Source organism: Anolis carolinensis, chromosome 6 (assembly GCF_035594765.1).
Source record: "Anolis carolinensis isolate JA03-04 chromosome 6, rAnoCar3.1.pri, whole genome shotgun sequence".
Taxonomy (NCBI): Eukaryota; Metazoa; Chordata; class Lepidosauria; order Squamata; family Dactyloidae; genus Anolis; species Anolis carolinensis.
Window position 1 is genome coordinate 80687054 of NC_085846.1, and position 19568 is coordinate 80706621.

General features: G+C 37.5%; 1 protein-coding gene across 2 annotated transcripts in view; it reads right to left on the reverse strand.

Moving 5' to 3' along the window:
- Positions 1–19568, reverse strand: part of chn2 (chimerin 2) — a 178695-nt gene that overhangs the window by 97806 nt on the left and 61321 nt on the right. For both annotated transcript variants that reach the window (XM_062958033.1, XM_008117029.3), the window contains exons 2-3: positions 13816–13854; positions 9952–10007 (exon numbers count right to left, since the gene is read on the reverse strand). In XM_062958033.1, the coding sequence (XP_062814103.1) occupies positions 9952–10007; positions 13816–13854 (95 nt within the window). The remainder of the gene's footprint in view (positions 1–9951; positions 10008–13815; positions 13855–19568) is intronic.

A 19568-nucleotide genomic window follows, 5' to 3' on the forward strand; every position in this document is an offset into this window, starting at 1 on the left:
TTGAAAGCTCTAAGGACCTCTGCAGTAAGCATCCTAGGATGCTTCCAGGATGCTTCTTCAATGGAGTTCACCATATGACGAAAGGCTACTTCTGCCAGGGCTCCATACAGGAAGTGTCAGAGAAGACTTGAAGGCATGCAGCAACAAACTACAGTTGGTCTATCATCAGTTGCAGAAAGTATACATTTAAATTTTTATGCTAAATGTCTCAAAAATTGAACCAAAGATTGGCATGATTGTATGAGATGATGTTATATGAGCCAGCTTCAAATGTGTTACCATTTGATAAATAATTGAATTGAATATGCAAATTTTGGACACAATGGAAAGAAAGAAAATCTGTTTGGAATGAAACAATCTGTTCTAGAGACTGTTTGTCCACCTGGTGACAGGATAACAGGATTTATTGTCAAATGAAAAGAAAACAGCCTTCATGTTAATTTTTGCCATATGGACAATTGGAGTTGTTTTCTGATATGGATGAAGTATGCTTAAGTATTTATTTATCGTGTCAGAAGCAAACTGAGGGTACAGTTGTAATGTATTTAGAAATACAAAGTTAAAAGCTTGGCATTATACTAAATGTCCTTTCACCAGTAGCTGGCCACTTGGTGTGCCTCTGGTGTTGCTGTAAAAAGATCCTCCATTGTGCATGTGGCAGGGCTCAGACTGCATTGTAATAGGTGGTCTGTGGTTTGCTCTTCTCCACACTCGCATGTCATGGACTCCACTTTGTGGCACTATTTCTTAAGGTTGGCTCTGCATCTCATGGTGCCAGAGCACAGTCTGTTCAGAGCCTTCCAGGTTGCCCAGTCTTCTGAGTGCCCAGGAGGAAGTCTCTCATTGAGTATCAACCATGGCTTGAGGTTCTGGGTTTTTGCCTGCCACCTTCGGACTCTCGCTTGCTGAGGTGTTCCTACGAGTATCTCTGTAGATCTCAGAAAACTATTTCTTGATTTAAGGTATTGCCGTGCTTGCTGATATCTGAACAGAGGATGGGCCAGAGAGAGAACAGACATAGAAACAGAGAGCCATGACTTCTGGAATTAAGATACTAGAGATTCCAAATCCAGAGATTCAACTAAATATTGAGCCCAGCTCAGGAGCTCAGTTATGCACCATTAAGGTGTTCTGCTAATCAAGAAACAGATGGCGGAGCCTGAGTAGGACTGTAGTGTGTGTGTGTGTGTGCCTTCATGTCACCCGTGGACCTGTGGCAACCCCACAAATTTCATAGGGGTTTTTTTCAGGCAAGGAATACCATGACGTGGTTTTGCCAGTTTGTCTGAAACATATCCTAGTGTGCCTAGTATTTGTTGGTGTCTTCCAATAAGAGAAAGCATCAGGACAGATCATGCTTAATCCCAAATCAGAGGGGATCTGGTACCTTTAGGATCTTGGAAACCAAAGCAAAAAGACTTCATTCTAGTCTCAGCAAGTTGTTTCCTAGGAATCATAGAATAGTAGAGTTGGAAGAGACCTCATGGGCCATCCAGTCCAACCCCCTGCCAAGAAGCAGGAATTCTTGGTGCTACCCCTGCCTTACCTTCTCAAGGTCTCTTCAAAACTATGATGGAAACGCAGTGAGTATCAAGACTATCTGGTAAATGTGATGCCATAGTTTCTCTACATTTCCTACTCTTCACTCCATTCTGGTATGCTAATTCCTATAGCACACTCACTCTTCTGTGAAGCTTGACTGTTTTAAAACAGATGCATTCAAATGAATTTTGAATATTCTCCTGTCACTTTCCTTTCCAAGCCGTACTGTAAGAAGACACATGCATTTCTACTTTTGGGGTGTTTTGACTTGACAGTGATTAAATGAGAACAATTAAAATGGATCTTAAATCTTTTCTTTCATTGCCTTGGCAGCACTCCATTCAACATTGGCTTAACTGCATACAACTCTGTTCAGGGTTTCAGCCAAAATGTGCTCACTTGTGACATATGTGACAGTTCCTTGAATGCTGCCAAATAAGAGGTAACATAATCTTAATAAAGAAAATAAGTTGATCTAATGCAGTGAAAATATCAGGTCCAGCTAAGTTTAAAAGGGATTGGTGCCAAAGAGAAAGTGAAGGGAAGAATAGAGACCAGAGGAAAACTGTTAACTTGCTGCTCACAATTTGTATGGTAAATTGGGAGTCATTGTAATGGGTTTCTATGCTCTTGCCCTTATCATAGATCATTTTCCTTATCAGAATATGCAGCCAAAACAGAAAGAAAGGAAAGACAAGCCTGGGTTGTTGGCAGTAATTAGAATATATTAATCATGTCCAAGAGAATGCACATTTGAAATCTCTTTTTGACACTAGTATTGTTGTAGGTGAAAAATATTCCTTGTCATTTTTTTATATTCCAAAGTGTCCCAGTGTAGTAAATGTCGGTCATTAATTTCATAATCCAATTTACAAAATAGTGTAAAATACTTTACTCTGCTTTGACATGAGTTTTTTCTCCATGCAAATAGAATTGTTCAGGTTTCTCATGCATGGAACACAGTGACTGCCTTTGTGAATCAAGGACCACATTCTACTTTGTTTGCTGAGCATTTGCAGATTTAAAGAGCTTAGGGCTAATCATTTGCATTTGACTTGATGTTTTACTTCGCTACATTTCTAGTTAATTTTTAGTAAAAGTATGAAATATAGGTTGAGTATCCTGTAACCAAAACACTTGGGGCCAGAAGCGTTTTCAATTTCAGATATTCTTTTTTGATTTAGGAATACAGTATTTATATATACATGCAAAATGAGATATCTTGGAGATGGAACCCAGGTCTAAACATGGAATTCAATTTTGCTTTATATACACCTTAGACATATAGTCTGAAAGCAGTTTTATTTAATAGAAACAAAATTTGTATATATTGAACCATCAGAAAACAATGGTCAGTCCCACATGTGGACCATTTTTATTTTTGGAATATTTTGGATTTCAGAATTCTGAATAAGGGAATTCTGTATCATAGAATCTTTCAGATGAATACATTTTAATTTTTAGACCCTGGCCATGAAAATAGACCCTTTTCCCTGTTAGCTAGTTCTACTTTTCTACTCTTCCTGTTACTGCATGTAATTATCACTTTATTTGTGGATTTGTGAAATCTCTTCATGCATGCTCCCCATTTATTTTAGTTTTTTTTCATAATGTACTACGAGCACTTATGAATTTCTCACCTATCTGCTTAAGCAATATGTAGTGCTATGAATGCTTATTAAATTTATTGATAGAGATTTAGAGCATTTTGGACTTTTTCTGGAGTTTGTAAAAATTCCTTCAATGCATAATTTGCTATTTTAATTTTGTTTCTTCCATTTGAAGGGTTTTTGAAGGTGAGTTCAATATGTTTGTATGTGTATGCACATGCATGTATACTGCTTCTGAACATGCGACCCTGTGTGCTTTCACATACCTTTATTAGTGGGAGATATCAAGCATGAAATTTAATAACAGAAAGCATAAGCGCTATGATTAAATCTCAGTTAACCGTCTTTTCAATAGGTTTTCACAACTTAATATTTGGAATAAAGGGCAGAGAGATCATATTGAACTGCAGATGTTGATGAACTGGAACTGCTAACATTGGTTATGCTGGCTAGGGATAATGAGTATAGTTGTTCATCATCTGAAGGATGACATGATTCCTACCTCCGGATTAAAGGGTTACAGAATTGAAGATAATAATTACAGTGGGACAATACTCTGGTCCTATTATCCTGCGTTTTGCACAAGCCTGCCCTTCCTCTGCAATTTGAATAGTCCCGCTATTGTCCTGTGATGATGATGTTGGGTAATGCATTTTAAGGTGTTTTTTAACTATTTTGTACTGTTGCGTTTTAATTTTGTATTTTGTATTGTGCTTAATTGTATGTTAAATTCTTGTTCTCTGGGCTTTGCCCCCATGTAAGACACCCCGAGTCCCTTTGGGGAGATGGAGACAGGTAATAAGAAATAAATTATTATTATTATTATTATTATTATTATTATTCCTCATCCTCCTCTAAGTAGATATGGGAGGCTTTCCTGGAAAGACACAGAGAGTTTCCTGTGGAAGCCTTGTTCAAGTTCCATTGTAGCCTCTTTCAAAGGACCTCATCAGACTAAGGTCCTGAAACTGGTCGACAGTTGAGGGATTTGCCAGTCAGCATAGCAAATCCATGGAGATCAAGTCCTGAATGGCAGCTGTTTTGCCATTTACCAACCTGGCGTAAAGCAACAGCATTTTCAGCCCAGGTGGATCGCTACCAAGGCTATCCAGATTATTTGACATGGCTTTCTATTATAGGTATACATATCCTGATCCTAAGATATATGTAAAAATCATTTACGGACTGAGAAAGATCCAGGACTGATGAAATGTTTTGCTCCATATTTTAAATCAATCATAAAATATTCCTAATTATAAATTAACAATTAAAGAACAAATCATACTGAAGTCTCTCAAGCCAAATTCCAATCTTATTTTTATAATTTTACATTGGTTAAAGTTACATAAATTTATTAAAGCACCGCAGTAAAAACTAAAGGCACAGAGGACACCTGCATCATCATCATCATTTGTTTTACAGACGTTAGTAGATACAAGATCCATGCCACCAACAATTGAAACTGTGATATTCTAAACCCTTGTATTGAATTACTACCTGTGCTTATTTATACTTTTGACATTTGTGCTTGTCACCTCCAGCTGAAATATAAAAAGGCATCTTTGAATGAAAATCCAATTTCCTTTTCATGTTGAATTGATGGCAGAAGCTGACAAAATATTTTCACTCTCCAGCCCCAATCTATTACGTATCTTACTATCTACACTAACATTGTATTTTTAAAAACCAAACAAATTCCAGAAGGGCATGTTCTGTATGTACCACAAACATTTCAGATAAATTTCCACTTTCACAGAACATGCCTTTTGTTAAAGAATGGTCAGCAATTCTTGAAACCTTCAGCACACAGCTACTTCCAAGACAACTGTAGTACCGTGCCAAGACAATAAACAGAATGAACAATCTTTGAAGGGGGGGGGGGGGGGAGAACAACACTTTTGACAAAATTACTCCAGCCTTACAGAAAGATGAAAAAGGTACTTCCCCTTTATGACCAAGATGAGGGATCTTAGCCTTTTTAATGGTTTCATTTATTTTGTAATATACAGTATTGCTTGATATGAGATGTTCTCAAATTGGAAGAGATAATTACAAGTTTTGAGTAATGTTCCAGTGGAAATATCTTTGTGTATCTTTTCTCTTTGATTACTTTCAAAGTAATTTGGAACAATAGTTGAGATAGTCTTATGGCTATCAGAGACTGAATGTTTTGTACTCAAACCATAAGGTGTACTGCTGCGCTATGGCCCACCTGCAATTTTGGGATAATCACTTTCCTAGAATATTTTATTTGAGTTGTTGCAAAGAATGCATAAGATTAAGGAAGCATGCATACCATTGTGAGCTTAATGGAGAAAAGACACTTTATTATTTATTTACTATATTTATATCCTGTCCTTCTCATCCTGATGGGGACTCAGAGCAGCCAGAGTACTCAGAGATATATTAAAAATAAATGCATATTCCAGGCTAAATGACCTTAGCAGAATGTTTCCCAAATTTCTCACAGCTGAAACACATCCATCTTCTTCAATAAAGTCCAAAAGACATTTAACTTTTTCCAAGTGAAACTTGGAATCATATTTTCTTCAGTTGTCACACACTTCTTCAGTTGTCACACACATGTTTAAGGGCATGGAAAGAAAAGGTTTATATTTCTCTTAGCTGAGCTGCTTTTCTATGTTTCTGTAGGATATGTAGCTTTGAACTTAGCATCCTGATTAGAAGAAAGCAAGAATATAGTGATTCATGAGGAGGCACCACAGCCAGCCTCATAAAAGTGGATAATTTCACTCTTAAACCAGAGTAATATAAACAATTCAGTCATACTCAATGCAGAGAGGGATCATAATAAAACCATCTGTACCAGATGCTGATTAAAAGATGGCAAAGGAAGGGGAGTGTGATGCTGAAATGCAGAAGAGACTTTGTGTTCTGGGTGGAGACTATGGGTGCACAAGAACCCTTTAATTAATTTACAGTAGTTCTCATAGTTACAAATGCTAGTAAAGTTTGGGGAACTTGGATTTAGAAATGAGCCCTAGCATTAGTGTCTCATGAATTCCCTGTCTTAAAATCTGAGCAAGAAACATTATCTTCTTTTATCTCCACACCAAACCAAAACTGAAATGGTGGGATAAGAGGGTTTTTAGTTCTTCCCTTTTCCTCTCACTCTGTAAATTGTTGCTGAAGACTTTATATCAGTAAAGAATTTGTAATAGCTCAAATATACACAGCTATTCTTGATTTTTTTGAAGGGGGTGACGATTTGGCTTATTTCTGAGTCGATCTGTGCTGAACTATGGTGACTAACCCATCACTACTATATACACTTAACAGTCAATTTGTAGCATGTATAGTCAACCCTCTGTAGCCATGATTTCAGGCATCTGTGGCTTAATTTTCAAATCTTTTAAACCTTCATTTTGCCACTTTATATAAGAGATGTTCTTTTAATTTGCCATTGTATATAATGGGACTTGTACATCCATGGATTTTGGTATCCTGGGATGGGGAAGGGCTGGAACCAAACCCGAATGGATACCAAGGGTCTACTATGGTTTGGAAACTGCATGTCTGTAACAAAATAAGCACTGCCATCCAACTTAAACCATCAAGTTCCTAGGTATTTTTGCTTGCTCTTAATACAGAAACAGAGGAAAATGTTTTCGTTACACACTGCTAAAAATTGGCGAGGATATTACTGTCTTAATGAGACAGCTAGAGGAAATTAAAGAAGCATCTGAACCATGTAGCTGCTTCCCAGGGGAAGGAGAAAAATCTGTTTTTCTTTCTTCCATGCTGTAGGGATGTGAATGACACATCCACAAAGAACAAAAGAAGAATTATTTGTAAGCCCTGCAGCCTGATTAGTCAAATGATTTTTCCCCTCAGTGACTCTTTTTTTTCCTGTGTCTAAAACCTTTTACAGGCATCAAACTTGTACTGTAACAGATCCTCTAGCTAAGAGAGCTCTAGTTCAGAAAAAAGGCTAAAATCCTTTCTAATTTTTTTTTCCATGTCAGGAGTGACTTGAGAAACTGTAAGTTGCTTCTGGTGTGAGAGAATTGGCCGTCTGCAAGAATGTTGTCAAGGGGATGTCCAGATGTTTTACCATCCTTGTGGGAGGCTTCTCTCACATTCCCGTATGGAGCTGGAGCTGATAGAGGGAGCTCATCCACGCTCTCCCCGGGTTGGATTCAAACCGACAAAACCTTCAGGCCACCAACCCAACCTTCAAGTCATCAGTCCACAAGGGTTTAACCCACTATGCCACTGGGGGCTCTAAATAAATTGATAATTTAATGAGAAAAACATAGGAGAAATAGAGAAACCATTCATAAAAAACAGTCTTCTGTATTTTGATATACAGTAGAGTCTCACTTATCCAACACTCGCTTATCCAACATTCTGGATTATCCAACGCATTTTTGTAGTCAATGTTTTCAATACATCGTGATTTTTTGGTGCTAAATTTGTAAATACAGTAATTACTACATAGCATTACTGTGTACTGAATTACTTTTTCTGTCAAATTTGTTGTCTAACATGATGTTTTGGAGCTTAATTTGTAAAATCATAGCCTAATTTAATGTTTAATAGGCTTTTCCTTAATCTCTCCTTATTATCCAACATATTTGCTTATCCAACATTCTGCCGGCCCGTTTACGTTGGATAAGCGAGACTCTACTGTATTGTCATGATGGAACATCTGTCCAGGGTGCCATTGCAGATCCAGTCCTTGAGCTTTTGTCATTCACCTTGACCTTTTACTCTTTAAATCCCATTCTGGATCTGGTACTTGGATCTCAATGTGACCACTATCTGGATGAGCAGAGGTATTGATCAGTAAGCCATGATGCATATTCCTAGTTAATTACTTAATTTAAAAATTCAGACCATTAACATTGTAAGAGATAGATATCTCGTATTATACTGATTTCATGTACAATTCATAATGACTGAAAACAAATAAAAAGAAATATATACCAGATTCAGCCAGACCTGAAAATTAATTCAATACTGTTAACTGTTAAAAATGGTAACCTAAATTCTGACCTAAATACTAATAATTCAAATGTTCATTGCTGAAACATTACAGTTGGGCCAGATCATGGAAGAATGGCATGAAAATTATCAATGCCGAACTTTGGAAGCACATTTTGTTTCTGGCTCTTTCAAAAGAGATCTTTTTGTCCTTTTACAGTTGCCAGCTTCCACCCTGGAATTTCTCTCACATGGACTAAAATGCCCATAATAAAATGGTTGGTAGAAAATAGGCAACCAGTATATACAGGAACTGTTCAAGTAAGGAAGACTCTCTAAGAGCATGGATCTCATCTTACAACATTTTAAGATCGGTTTGTCACTCATCAGCATCTTTCTTTTCTTTTCACTCTCACCAATCTACACTATTAAAATTCTTCAAATACTTTGTTAAATTCATTTCAATAATTGGGTAAGTAACAGCAATAAGCGGATAGCTAAAAATCCGTTAATGAATCAGAAGTGGAAAATTCTTAAACTTATATTTGAGAGAGTCTCGCATATTTTTCTGCATAACTGAATAACTACACCCTTTCTGCATACCTCCGTCTCAATCAAGAAGTCTGCCAAGTTGGGTCATAGACCAAGCAGGTTTTGCATGCAGAAAACCAAGGAGAATGTGTGGCACCTGCTGCTTTAATGATCAGATTTTTAATTATAAGATAATTAAAAGAAGGAGGGCAAAAATATAATGGGTAGTTGGGGGAGGAGAGGGGAGGACATCAAAAGAGCCAGAAATGGGAGATTGTTTTGAAGGCATTTGTTTACTTGATTTGCTAAGAGGCTAGTACTGTGTAATACAGGGTGGGGCATAAAGATCTCTCATATTTTGACAGGCTATAAAAATGAACAAAGCTATCTAGAAAAAAATGTATACATTTCTGAAAAGTATATAAAGCAGTTCTGTTTTAATGGATTTTAAAAACTGTATTAGGCAAATCATCGTATAAGAATGCAGTTTTAAGTCGGCATGCAGAATTCTCCTCAAACTCCGACTTGATATCCTCAATACCATGGCATGCATATATGCCTGGGCAATTGCTGAGTCCCGCATTTTCTGGCATTCTTAGTCCTAGGTCTGCCAAGGATTTTGTTTTTGGTGTGGATCCACTTGCCCAAAGATTAGAAATCCATAAAAAATCATTTTCCAATCTGGTACAGATGGATTTCAAAGCTCTCTGCATCGTTATCACAGAACAGTTGATCTCATAATATGCTTGAACAACAAAGCCTAATGTTTACTAGTCCAACTCATTAGTGAACTAGACCTCCCCACTTCTTTATCCCCAGCTCCTGTAACTGAAAGGAATCTGCCCCCTTTCTCTGTGTAGACAATGCTGATACAATGCACCACCACCTTCTGTAATACTCAATACATTCTATTTTTGTACACTCCATTGTGTATTCAGGTGGTATTCTGAATGGGATGTAGCTGTCTAGGTCTTCTGTTGACCAAAGAAATCCATCCTTCCATCCACATTCCATTTGTCTTTTCCTTTCTGTCTTTTCTTCTTACCCAAATTTACCTATTCTTCAGCTCCACAAACTCATCTGTCTGAATTCTCTCCCCATTCTCGCTGTCAGTTCACTATTAGTTTGTTTAATAGCAGAGCCATTTGATACCTTTAGTTCAGTAGACTTGTCTGTTTTAATGAACATGACAGAGGATGAAACTAGTAAGTCAACGAGTTAATGAATGAGTTAACAATCCCAAGCCCAGGGTTTAGTATATCTGAAATGTGAAGACTGCTGACAATTCAATTTTGTATGATATAAAGAAAGTTGGGCTCACCTCTCGAGGACAAATTATCCTCTTGGGACGAGGTGCTTCTTGTTGTAGCTGATATACTGTCAAATACAAAAACACATAATTAGAAGGCTGCAATTATTATCAATGTTGACTTCTTTAAGTATTGGGGAAGTGCTTCAAACTAGTATAAATGAAAAAGGAGGTTCCCTAGATATACAGGACCAATATTGTTAATTTACTTACCCACTAGTTTAAATGAAAGAAGGAGAAAAGAAGGAGGAAGAAGAGGAAGGAGAAGGAACAATAACAACAAAAACTAGCATGTATTTGAGGTCTAATTGTAAGAGTCTGTGTTCACGCTGCCTTCGCTCTATAAATTACACTATCAGCAAAGATTTGAAGCATAACGAAATAAATGGATTTTCAGGGAATATATCAGTGAGAAAAGGTGTAGGTTCAAGTTTAGGATTCATTTCAAATTCAGGCATTCTGAAGCTAGCAACTATATTTGACTGTTGGCTAGTGTGATAACACTAAGAAGAAATCCAGGTTCTAACTCTTACTTCTCTATGAAAATTACTTTGGGAAATTTACTTTCTTTGCCCGTGTTGTGAGGATAAGGTCTGGATGAAGAGGAGCTTTGTCGGCCACCCTGAACTTACTGGAGGAAAGACAGCATATAAATGTAACTAATAATTGAACAATCTGTTCGAAATGTACACGTATATATGCAGCATAACAGTGGAGGGAAAATACATTAGGTAATATTTATGAGGCACCTCTAATAAATTCTCCAAGTGTTTTATATACTTTAGAGTGAAGCTTACCCAATTATAAGGAAGGGGTGCGTGAATTAATAAGATTGAAACAGAATCTTGATTAACACCATCCAGTGATTTAATGTCATAAGTTTTGATTTCATGATCTGTGAAATCTTTTAATTAAGAGACGTCAAACTCACAAGCACATACTTGTAATTACTAGGGTACAGTAGCAAATGGCAGGTTAATGCAATTCACTGTTGCACAAGGTCTAGTAAGCAAATACGCAAAGGTTATGTGTGGAAAAAGGAAATATTACAAACGGCACTGGATTTCATTGGAGCAAGTTGGAGGAAGGAGAGACTCTAAATGGTGAGCTATGGAATGATCGCACCAATTATTAGCTAAACCTAGTCTGCCAGAGAAGTTCAGGTGCTGCTTGTAACAGAGTTGACAGGACACAACCAAAATCTATTCTTGTGATGAGTATGAGAGGATGGAATTGGGGAGGCTTTTGGTAGTGAAAGCTCGTATGCATGGGTGACACACCTCCAACCGGCAGACCCAAAGAAGACACAAACACAGGGTTGCGATATAAAATGGCCACAACTTGTTTATTGATTACTGGAACAAGGGTTGGCTGACATACATTGAGTCCTGGATCAAGGATCGGACAGCCCAATGCTGACTGGTACTGCAGTCCATGCCAGGGTGCTGCCGGGTCAATACTGGACTAATGTTACCACCGCACCCCTGGCAACCACCAGACACTCCCCCTCCTTCCAATAAGGGGGGGGGGAGCAAGCCAGATCCAGGGCCCTTGCCACATGCCAACCAGTAAGTTGTGGCAAAGAACAGCAAATAAAACCTCAAACATAACATGTGCAGGGTGGGTGGGATGGAACAAAGACGAGCAGGCATGATGCCTGCACCGGCTGGGAGCAACCTATTAAAGGCTGCCACAGCCAATGAGCGTTGGGCCCCGACCCATCAGTAGGCGGGGAGAGCCCGTCGCTGATAGGCCAGCTAGCCAGTTGGCAGGAAACTTTCCCACCACTCAGGGGGCTTCTGGGAGAAAGAAGCCCCCTACAGACACCATGGTCGGCAGGAGGACACTCACCGCTGCAACGGCCTCGCCCGGTAAGTCGGGCAAGGCATGTCTCAAAACTTCTAATGGAACGAGAGAGCTTAGGAATCAAATTTTATTTTCTAGCAACTGATTTTAGGATGCCCAGGAACATCTGTGGGTCACAAAAGCCCCAAAATGTAAGAATCAAGCCTACAGTGTTGCCAACTGTACTTTCTGCTGAAGTTTCTTGCCCCATCCTCCTTTCAAGACAGTCTGGGGAAAAGGAAAATCAACATCATAAAGGATCCTCACAGAAGCTTTCTGAAAATGCCTGATAAACAAGGCCAATTATGAATTAAGCTGGAGGGGAACCCAGAAATGTTCAATTCAATCAGCATGGGATGTGTTCTATTTCCATATGCTGTAGTCAAGTGCCCTGGCTAGACTTGAGGTACAAACAACTTCTTATACTTGTGTATCAGAGCCCAGGTACATTTAAAAAAAAACACAGAGAGAATATTTGCTAGGATATGAGAGGTTACTTCTCACATCTTAATAAGGTTACAAACCAAAAGGAGCATTTTCAATACTAGGATGAAATTTCAAAGAAATGTGTCGCCATTCTGAATTGTTTCTCTTGGCTCTATTTTCTTTGTTTTTTGAAAAAATGCATACAAGCATATGCAGTTATCTTCTAATAGAAGAATATGCAGCCTTCAAGTATACAATATACTGTTTATATAAATATTTGACAACAGCCATCACAAAGGAAATGAGATGGCAAGCAGGTAGAAGAACTTTGATAGTAGACTGAACTTTAGTCAAGAGTCATGTTATCCAGATTTTGGAGCCAAGCTTGAATAGTTTACATGTGGTATGTACTTAAGTATTTTTTTTAAAAGAAGAGCTAAACTGAGTAGACACATGATGACAGCTGTAGTGGTAAAATTAGATGCAGACCATTGTCTTCAAATGGTGGTGATTATGGTTGTTATGGCCCACTTTATATATGGTGACCCTATGAATGAGAGGCCTCTAAAATTCAATCTTAGCTATAGTTGTTAAAAAGCATCCATTTATATTTCCGTACTTCAGATTTCTTCATTTTAATATTCAAAATAGAGGCTACTTTTTCAGAAGTAAAGATATGGGAGACATCTTCTTCAATATTCCTTTAGTAAAAGGCAAGTTCCCAGAAGCAAAAGCTGCAATCATACCATAGCAATTTCCTTGAACCATGATCTGAAAACTGCAATCAAAGTTAAAGAAAAAGACACTCCTTTTTTAAAAGTGACTCACTGCAGGTTTAACCTTGCAAAACTAAAAATGGTAAAATGAATCACGTTTATGGAAAGGAAAACGATGAGATTGGCAGCAACTTTTCCCTTCCCACGGTTTTGTATTAAAGAGGAATAAAATATATGGCATGTCCTTCCAAGGGTGTTAGGGAAAAACAGTAAAATGAGTTTTTTAAGGACTGTCCAGGAACATGCCAAAACCAGCCCTTGAATCTGGATTAAATACCTTTTCTGCCCACATTTCAGATTTAGTACTGCAGCGTCTACTCATCAACATGCTTTTGGTCATATCTGTTAGTTCTGTCCTCATGCTCCTGACCTTTGGGCTCTATTAAAATTCCATTCAGGTATCAGGAGTTCAGAAGGTCAGTCAACCCATTTCAGAAATTAGAAAATACAGAGAAAGACGGAAGCTTAATAGCCATGTGAAGTGCAACTCTATACACAATTTCTCAAAGGAATTACAGGTGCAGTTTAATTTCATGGTGCTAGGTGGGAGAGCATACAGCTACACAAAATCCCTGATGTCTCTCACCAGAGTTTTCTTAAAACCATTCAGGTTATTTCACATACTCGCTAGATAACTTGTAACTTTGCACATATTAATATTTAAAACACATTTATAATAAAGTGTTTTTAAGTATAACTCTTTTCCCTTAACGAAAACCCAAATAAGGAAGAAAAAGCAATGAAAAGACAGGGAGTGATAATACATAGCACTTCTCCAGACTTGTATCCTCTTCCCCCTTCTCACTGAATTTCAGTTTTTGATACTCACAGTATGATTTCCATATTGGGGGTTGATAGTCTTCAGCATCTAGAATAGAAGAAAAAAAGCAAAAAAAAAACTAAGTCAAACATAGGCTCAGCTCATATTATCAATGTACAAGGTACAACACTTCAAAGTCTGCTGGGGAAAAATGTTACCGCTTTTAATTCATATTGCAGTGAATATTACAAGTAAATATTTTTATGCATTAACATTTTGGATCTTGTCCCCATCCCTTCAAATTCTGTAATGCAAAGTTATTTATTTCACACAAAAAATTAACAAAAACATTCATAGTACATTAACTATAGAACATAGTACAGTATTCGAAGAGATTGTACACACTAATACTTGAAAATGACTAACTACAGCAATATCTGTTGGCCAAGTGAAAACTACTTGGCCTCTAAATCAGAATCAAACCATGTTACCAAGTGGCTTTCTATATATTTATATAACTTACCTGATTCCATTTATATAAAATATTATTTCCTTCAGCTATAGACTTAGTGAAGGAAGGTAAAGTAATATGCCTGTGTTCTTCTCCTGGTTGTCTCCTGTAATCTTCTTTATCTACCTTTTGACTAAATAATCTATAAATGAACAAAGAAAATGGCCCTTGCCTCTAGTAAAATGCAATTGGATGTTCATATGGCTTAATCCTATGTTTACTCATAAACCGGTAGCACTGAGTTCAGATACGTGTCCACAGGATCATTCTATAGCGAAGTCTGATACCCCAACCCAACCACCCATGGTGAAGGACAATATTTCTTTCTCCTTGTCTGCACAAGTACAAATGAGCACAGGACTCTGATTAATTGCTAACTCTGTAGTTAATAATAGAGTGTTCAGAAGACAAGACTCAGTCTTGTAACACAGAGCTCCTATCGAGCCATGAAGGATTACATCATGCTGTCCTCCATCTCTAAAGAAAACTAGGATTGCACCAGGATAGAACAATGGTCAAATGGCCCTGACTCATTTTTTTCTCTCAAGACATGATCAGTGTGCGTGGAACACACAAAAAAAAACCACAGACAATATACCAGCGCAATTCCCTACCATGAGTAAGTATTGACTGAATGGCCACATCCTGCTAATTTAAAGATAAACATTTATGAGAATGCTAATTGAAAAGTACAAAGCTAGGCTAAAGCATTTGGGAAAAAATAGACTAGGTTAACCTGCCTGCTCACATTCACCCATTCAACAGCTGTTAATGAGTATTTTGGCCACTCTCTTCAACAACAGCAGCCATTTCCTTGGACCATACCATTTCACAGGTCACAAGTATACCATTACAATGATAAATATACCAATCAAAGAGACTGTGTCATTAATCTACAAAAACTGTCAGTTAATTAAAGTAATGTGATGTTTTCCGTTCTTCTACATTACTTATGGAAATGAAAATGGAAATATTTTCTCAGCAATCTCTCTCTCACACACAGATAAATATATTTTAGATACACCTACATGCACAATTTGTTTCACTAGTTATTATCTACAGTACACTTTAAAAAATCAGATTACATAAATGAGGCAATGAACTCTATCAATTTACAGATACATTTCCTTCTGCACAGTCTTCTAACCATATATTCTCAAACTAATTATTTTTACAATAGATTACTCTGCTTTAGACATTTTATCTCTTTCAGATTCAACATATGGTGTTGAATGGTGGTGTTTTCTTAATTGTGAGAACAGTATTATGCAAATAAACTATTTCCCAATAATTTAATACTCTTTTTTTGCCTCTTCTCTTTCAAGTAGTCCAGACTTGCCTTTCTCCTTCCTAATATGCCCATGAGTATGGTGTTAGACATTTATTAAATTATCTTATTAACATCAGCCTTGATCACAGTAATTAGATAATCCTGGGGATAATACGTATGTAAAGACACACTGTAGGGATAAAAGGCTTCTGTTCTAATATAGTTTTACTACATGGACTCTGCTTTCATTTGCAATCTAATTTCAGTATGAAAGTCATATGCCAATTTCCTTAAGGCTCCAGGCAGTAGTCTTTCCAATCAAATGAGCATTCGATGTTAGATGAAACAGAACTAAAATTCCACATCTGGATTAAAGTAAACATAAGTGAGATGAAAAAGCCCGGGTTGTTAAGAAAAGCCTTAGAGAGATTGCACCTAAGGTACAGAGAACAGTTCTATGAAATGAAAGAGAACGGTACATGCTAAATTCTTATTCACTTGTGATTGGTGACTGTCTGACAGCATGACTTAATTCTGTTGCATTATGAAATGACTTTTTCTTTAAGTGTTCTGAGAATTGTTGTATTAAAATGGGCACAAACATTTTGAAAATAAATATTGTAAGTATTTGCATTTATGATTAATCTCAACAATGACTAAAATTTCTGAAAAACAGGAAACTGTGCTGCTGTCCTCGGGAGGTAAATGCTATCATAGTATAGATCTCAGGCCTGCGCAACCTGGCAGTAGTAAGGGGCCAACATTAAAATAGGCAAAACCATGCTTCGGGCTGCAGAGAGATGGAGCGACAGCATTCTCTCCCCCAATGTGCTCTTTAAGGCTTAGAATCAGAGACTCTAAGGGCTGCACCATATCCTTGTGAGATCTGGTACAGATGTTCATATAAATAAAAATTTAAATCTCATATGCACTTAAGTCCCACTGAACTTAGTTCTGAATAAACAGAGAATGAGGCTATAAGCATATGCAAATTGTGTAGCCATTGTATAAATATGGTGTGCTAGTAGTAATTATGTCTCATTTTAATGACTTTGCCAACTGGAAACAATGGGATTTAAGTTAGCAATTAAGTGACTAATTTAAAAGAGTCACGTGGCACCTTAAAGGCTAACACATTCAAAGATTACAATACATTTTACAGGGCATGAAGTTAAAGATTAACACATAAGGCTACAGGTGCATAGACTCAATCAAGGAAGCCACTGTCGATAGCAGGACGGGTTAGTTTCTCATTCATAGGGTCACAATAAACCGAGGATGACTTGATGGCAATTAACACAGAGTTTGTGGTGCACAGCTCATTACATCTGTTCAAATATGATTAAGACTGAAATCAAATTATAGTTCTATCAAGATCAGAATCACTGATGTGAATGGAATGTTTCAGTCACAGCTTCATACCCACAGATTTCAATGGGTCCATTCTATGTCAGAATAACATAGGATTTAGATGTGAATCTCTATTTTTTTCTAATCTTGCCTGTATCTCATTGGCAGGCATCTGTGTTTATTCTGAGATATTATTTTCCTCTTCACATTCTGATATTCAGAAGTATCAGACTGTATGTACAGGAAGGAGAGGTGTGCAAACTTGACCGTGATGCCCATCAGTACTAGACAGCTTAAAAGGAAATGGGGGGCGGAGGGCGGGGAGAGTTGTGTTCTCTCCAACAACATCTTGGGGAGAGCACAAATTGCCCATTCTGGTGTAAGTGAATGTTATAAAAAGTTATTACAAATAAACAAAAAGTATACAACTTTAGGTAAATATCTGATTACCATTCCATATCCACTCTAAACTGTTTTGCATTAGTAAACAAATGGCATTTGCACTGAAATGTGATTATATTTCCAACAATTAAATCAATACTGAGTTGTTTGCTTTATACTATGTACTGAAGCAGCTACCAATTACTGGTGTTTACTATCCCAGTCTTATCACTACTACCAACACAATACATTAACAAAAGGGAATACTTTAATCCTTTGTTTGCATTAGGCTCTCACAAGTATGCATACACTTTACTATCTCAAATTGGCTGTAAGCGTGCTGCCATTAAATCTGAAGATTGTTCGGAGCACTTGTTCTGAGCAGGCAGGTGTTTTTCTAAGTTTATTTAATTGCTAATATCTGTTCAACATTTATTCAAGGATCTATGACTATGACCTCTCGAAAGGGTATATCATATATGAACATTCTTGAAATATCCTTGGAAAAAGTAAAGCTAGATCCCAAAAGCAAGAACATGCTATAATTCACAATTATAGCGGGGAAATAAAAACACTGTGTTAAAGTTGAAAGAACCTTCCGAACCAATAACACTCCGTTCCTTCTGATTTCTTTTGCCCCTCTATGTAGCTGAGAAATGGCAGAGTGGAACATTACTCCTATTGCTAGCTTTGTTAAGTATAACTGAGACCACAAGTTTCTGATGGAGAATGCATCCCTCATCCCTGTTGGATTGATGTTTTTTAAGTCAGTGAACCCAGTGGACCCATTTCATCAAATGTAGTGAGTTCGTTTCTGCCGTTCTGCTGATGGGTTTTGAAGCCTTTGTTAGCATCTTGGTCAAATGTTAATAGCTACCCAGTGATATAGGAAGGATTAATTTGTATTAGTGCCCTTATAAGATACTTTTATGTATTAGCTTGTCAGTTTAAAGCTGGGAAACAACATGAGTTGGAAATGGGCCGGGATACCCAATTTCCTTTTTTAACAACTGTTTGCACAGTTCTCATAGCTGGTGGTGGAAATAGGTCATGCTTGCATACTTTGATTTTCTTTGCTCCTGTACTATATAAACCTTGGAAGTCTATTTTCCATTAGCTTCATGCTGAAGAGTGTGTATAGAACAGCTCAGGGGGCACATAAGCAGCCACTGGGAACTGGCCTGCCAGCCTAGGATAGTCCGGGAAGAATTGGTTGTTTGCAGGCCCAAATCTACTATTAGCTAGGCTGGAGTTCATGCCAATCAATTCCCAGCCCCTATTTTTTCCATGAAACTGCAAAGCTAATGCAAAATATACCCAGCAGGGTCACAGAGGCAAATTAATCTTGTGCATACCACTGGACAGCTATAGACTCATCCCAACTCATTTTACAAAGGCACAAAGTAGCATCATAGTTTGGAGAGAAAAAGACATTTGGAAAGAGAAGACAGGCAAGGTGAAAGAGTCAGGGAAAAGACAGATTAGGTGACTTAGAAACAAACAATGAGCTTTTGAATAAAACACATGCTTGATTGCCAGAAATCTACCAGCAAAAAAGATAAAATAGAAAGCATACTTCACTAGGGCAGAGACAAAACTACTGTACATACCCAGCAGGAATGCATCTCACCTTCTCACATAATTCACACTCAACCAATGATTTCTTAAACACCCCATCCCATTAACTGTGTTCAGCTAGCAGAAAGAACACTCAGAAACAAATGTATTTTCAACCTCAATCACCCACTGTTTGGACACATTTTTAAAAAACATTTTTACATTATCTTTTTAGTAAGAACAATATAGGCATCTAGTAAAATCTGTCTAGCTGTGTGGTAACATCGTTGTTATTAGGTTGAATATCTTTTAAAAATAATGCCAAAGTAGCATTACTGAATATTAGTGAACTGGAGAAAGATTTTTGGCATGAAAATGGTGTAAAGATAAAATAAGATATCTAACCAATAAATAAAATGGGGACAGAATGGCTTAAATACCCTAAAGTAGGGATGTCAAACTCATTTTCACCGAGGTTCACATCAACCTTATGGTTGCCTTCAAAGAGCCAATTGTAATGGTAAAACTGTATAAATGTAACTATGTTGCCCAGGCATTGAAAGCATTGCAGGCCACATAAAATGACATGGTGGGCCAAATGCGGCACACGGGCCTTGCGGTTGACATGGGTGCCCTAAAGGTATTAGAAACTAAATCAGACAGGATCTGATGGATTTAGGGTATTTAGGTCATTCCAGCCCAAATTTATTTATTGACTAGCTTAGGTACCCGGTGATGCCCAGGTTAGACAAT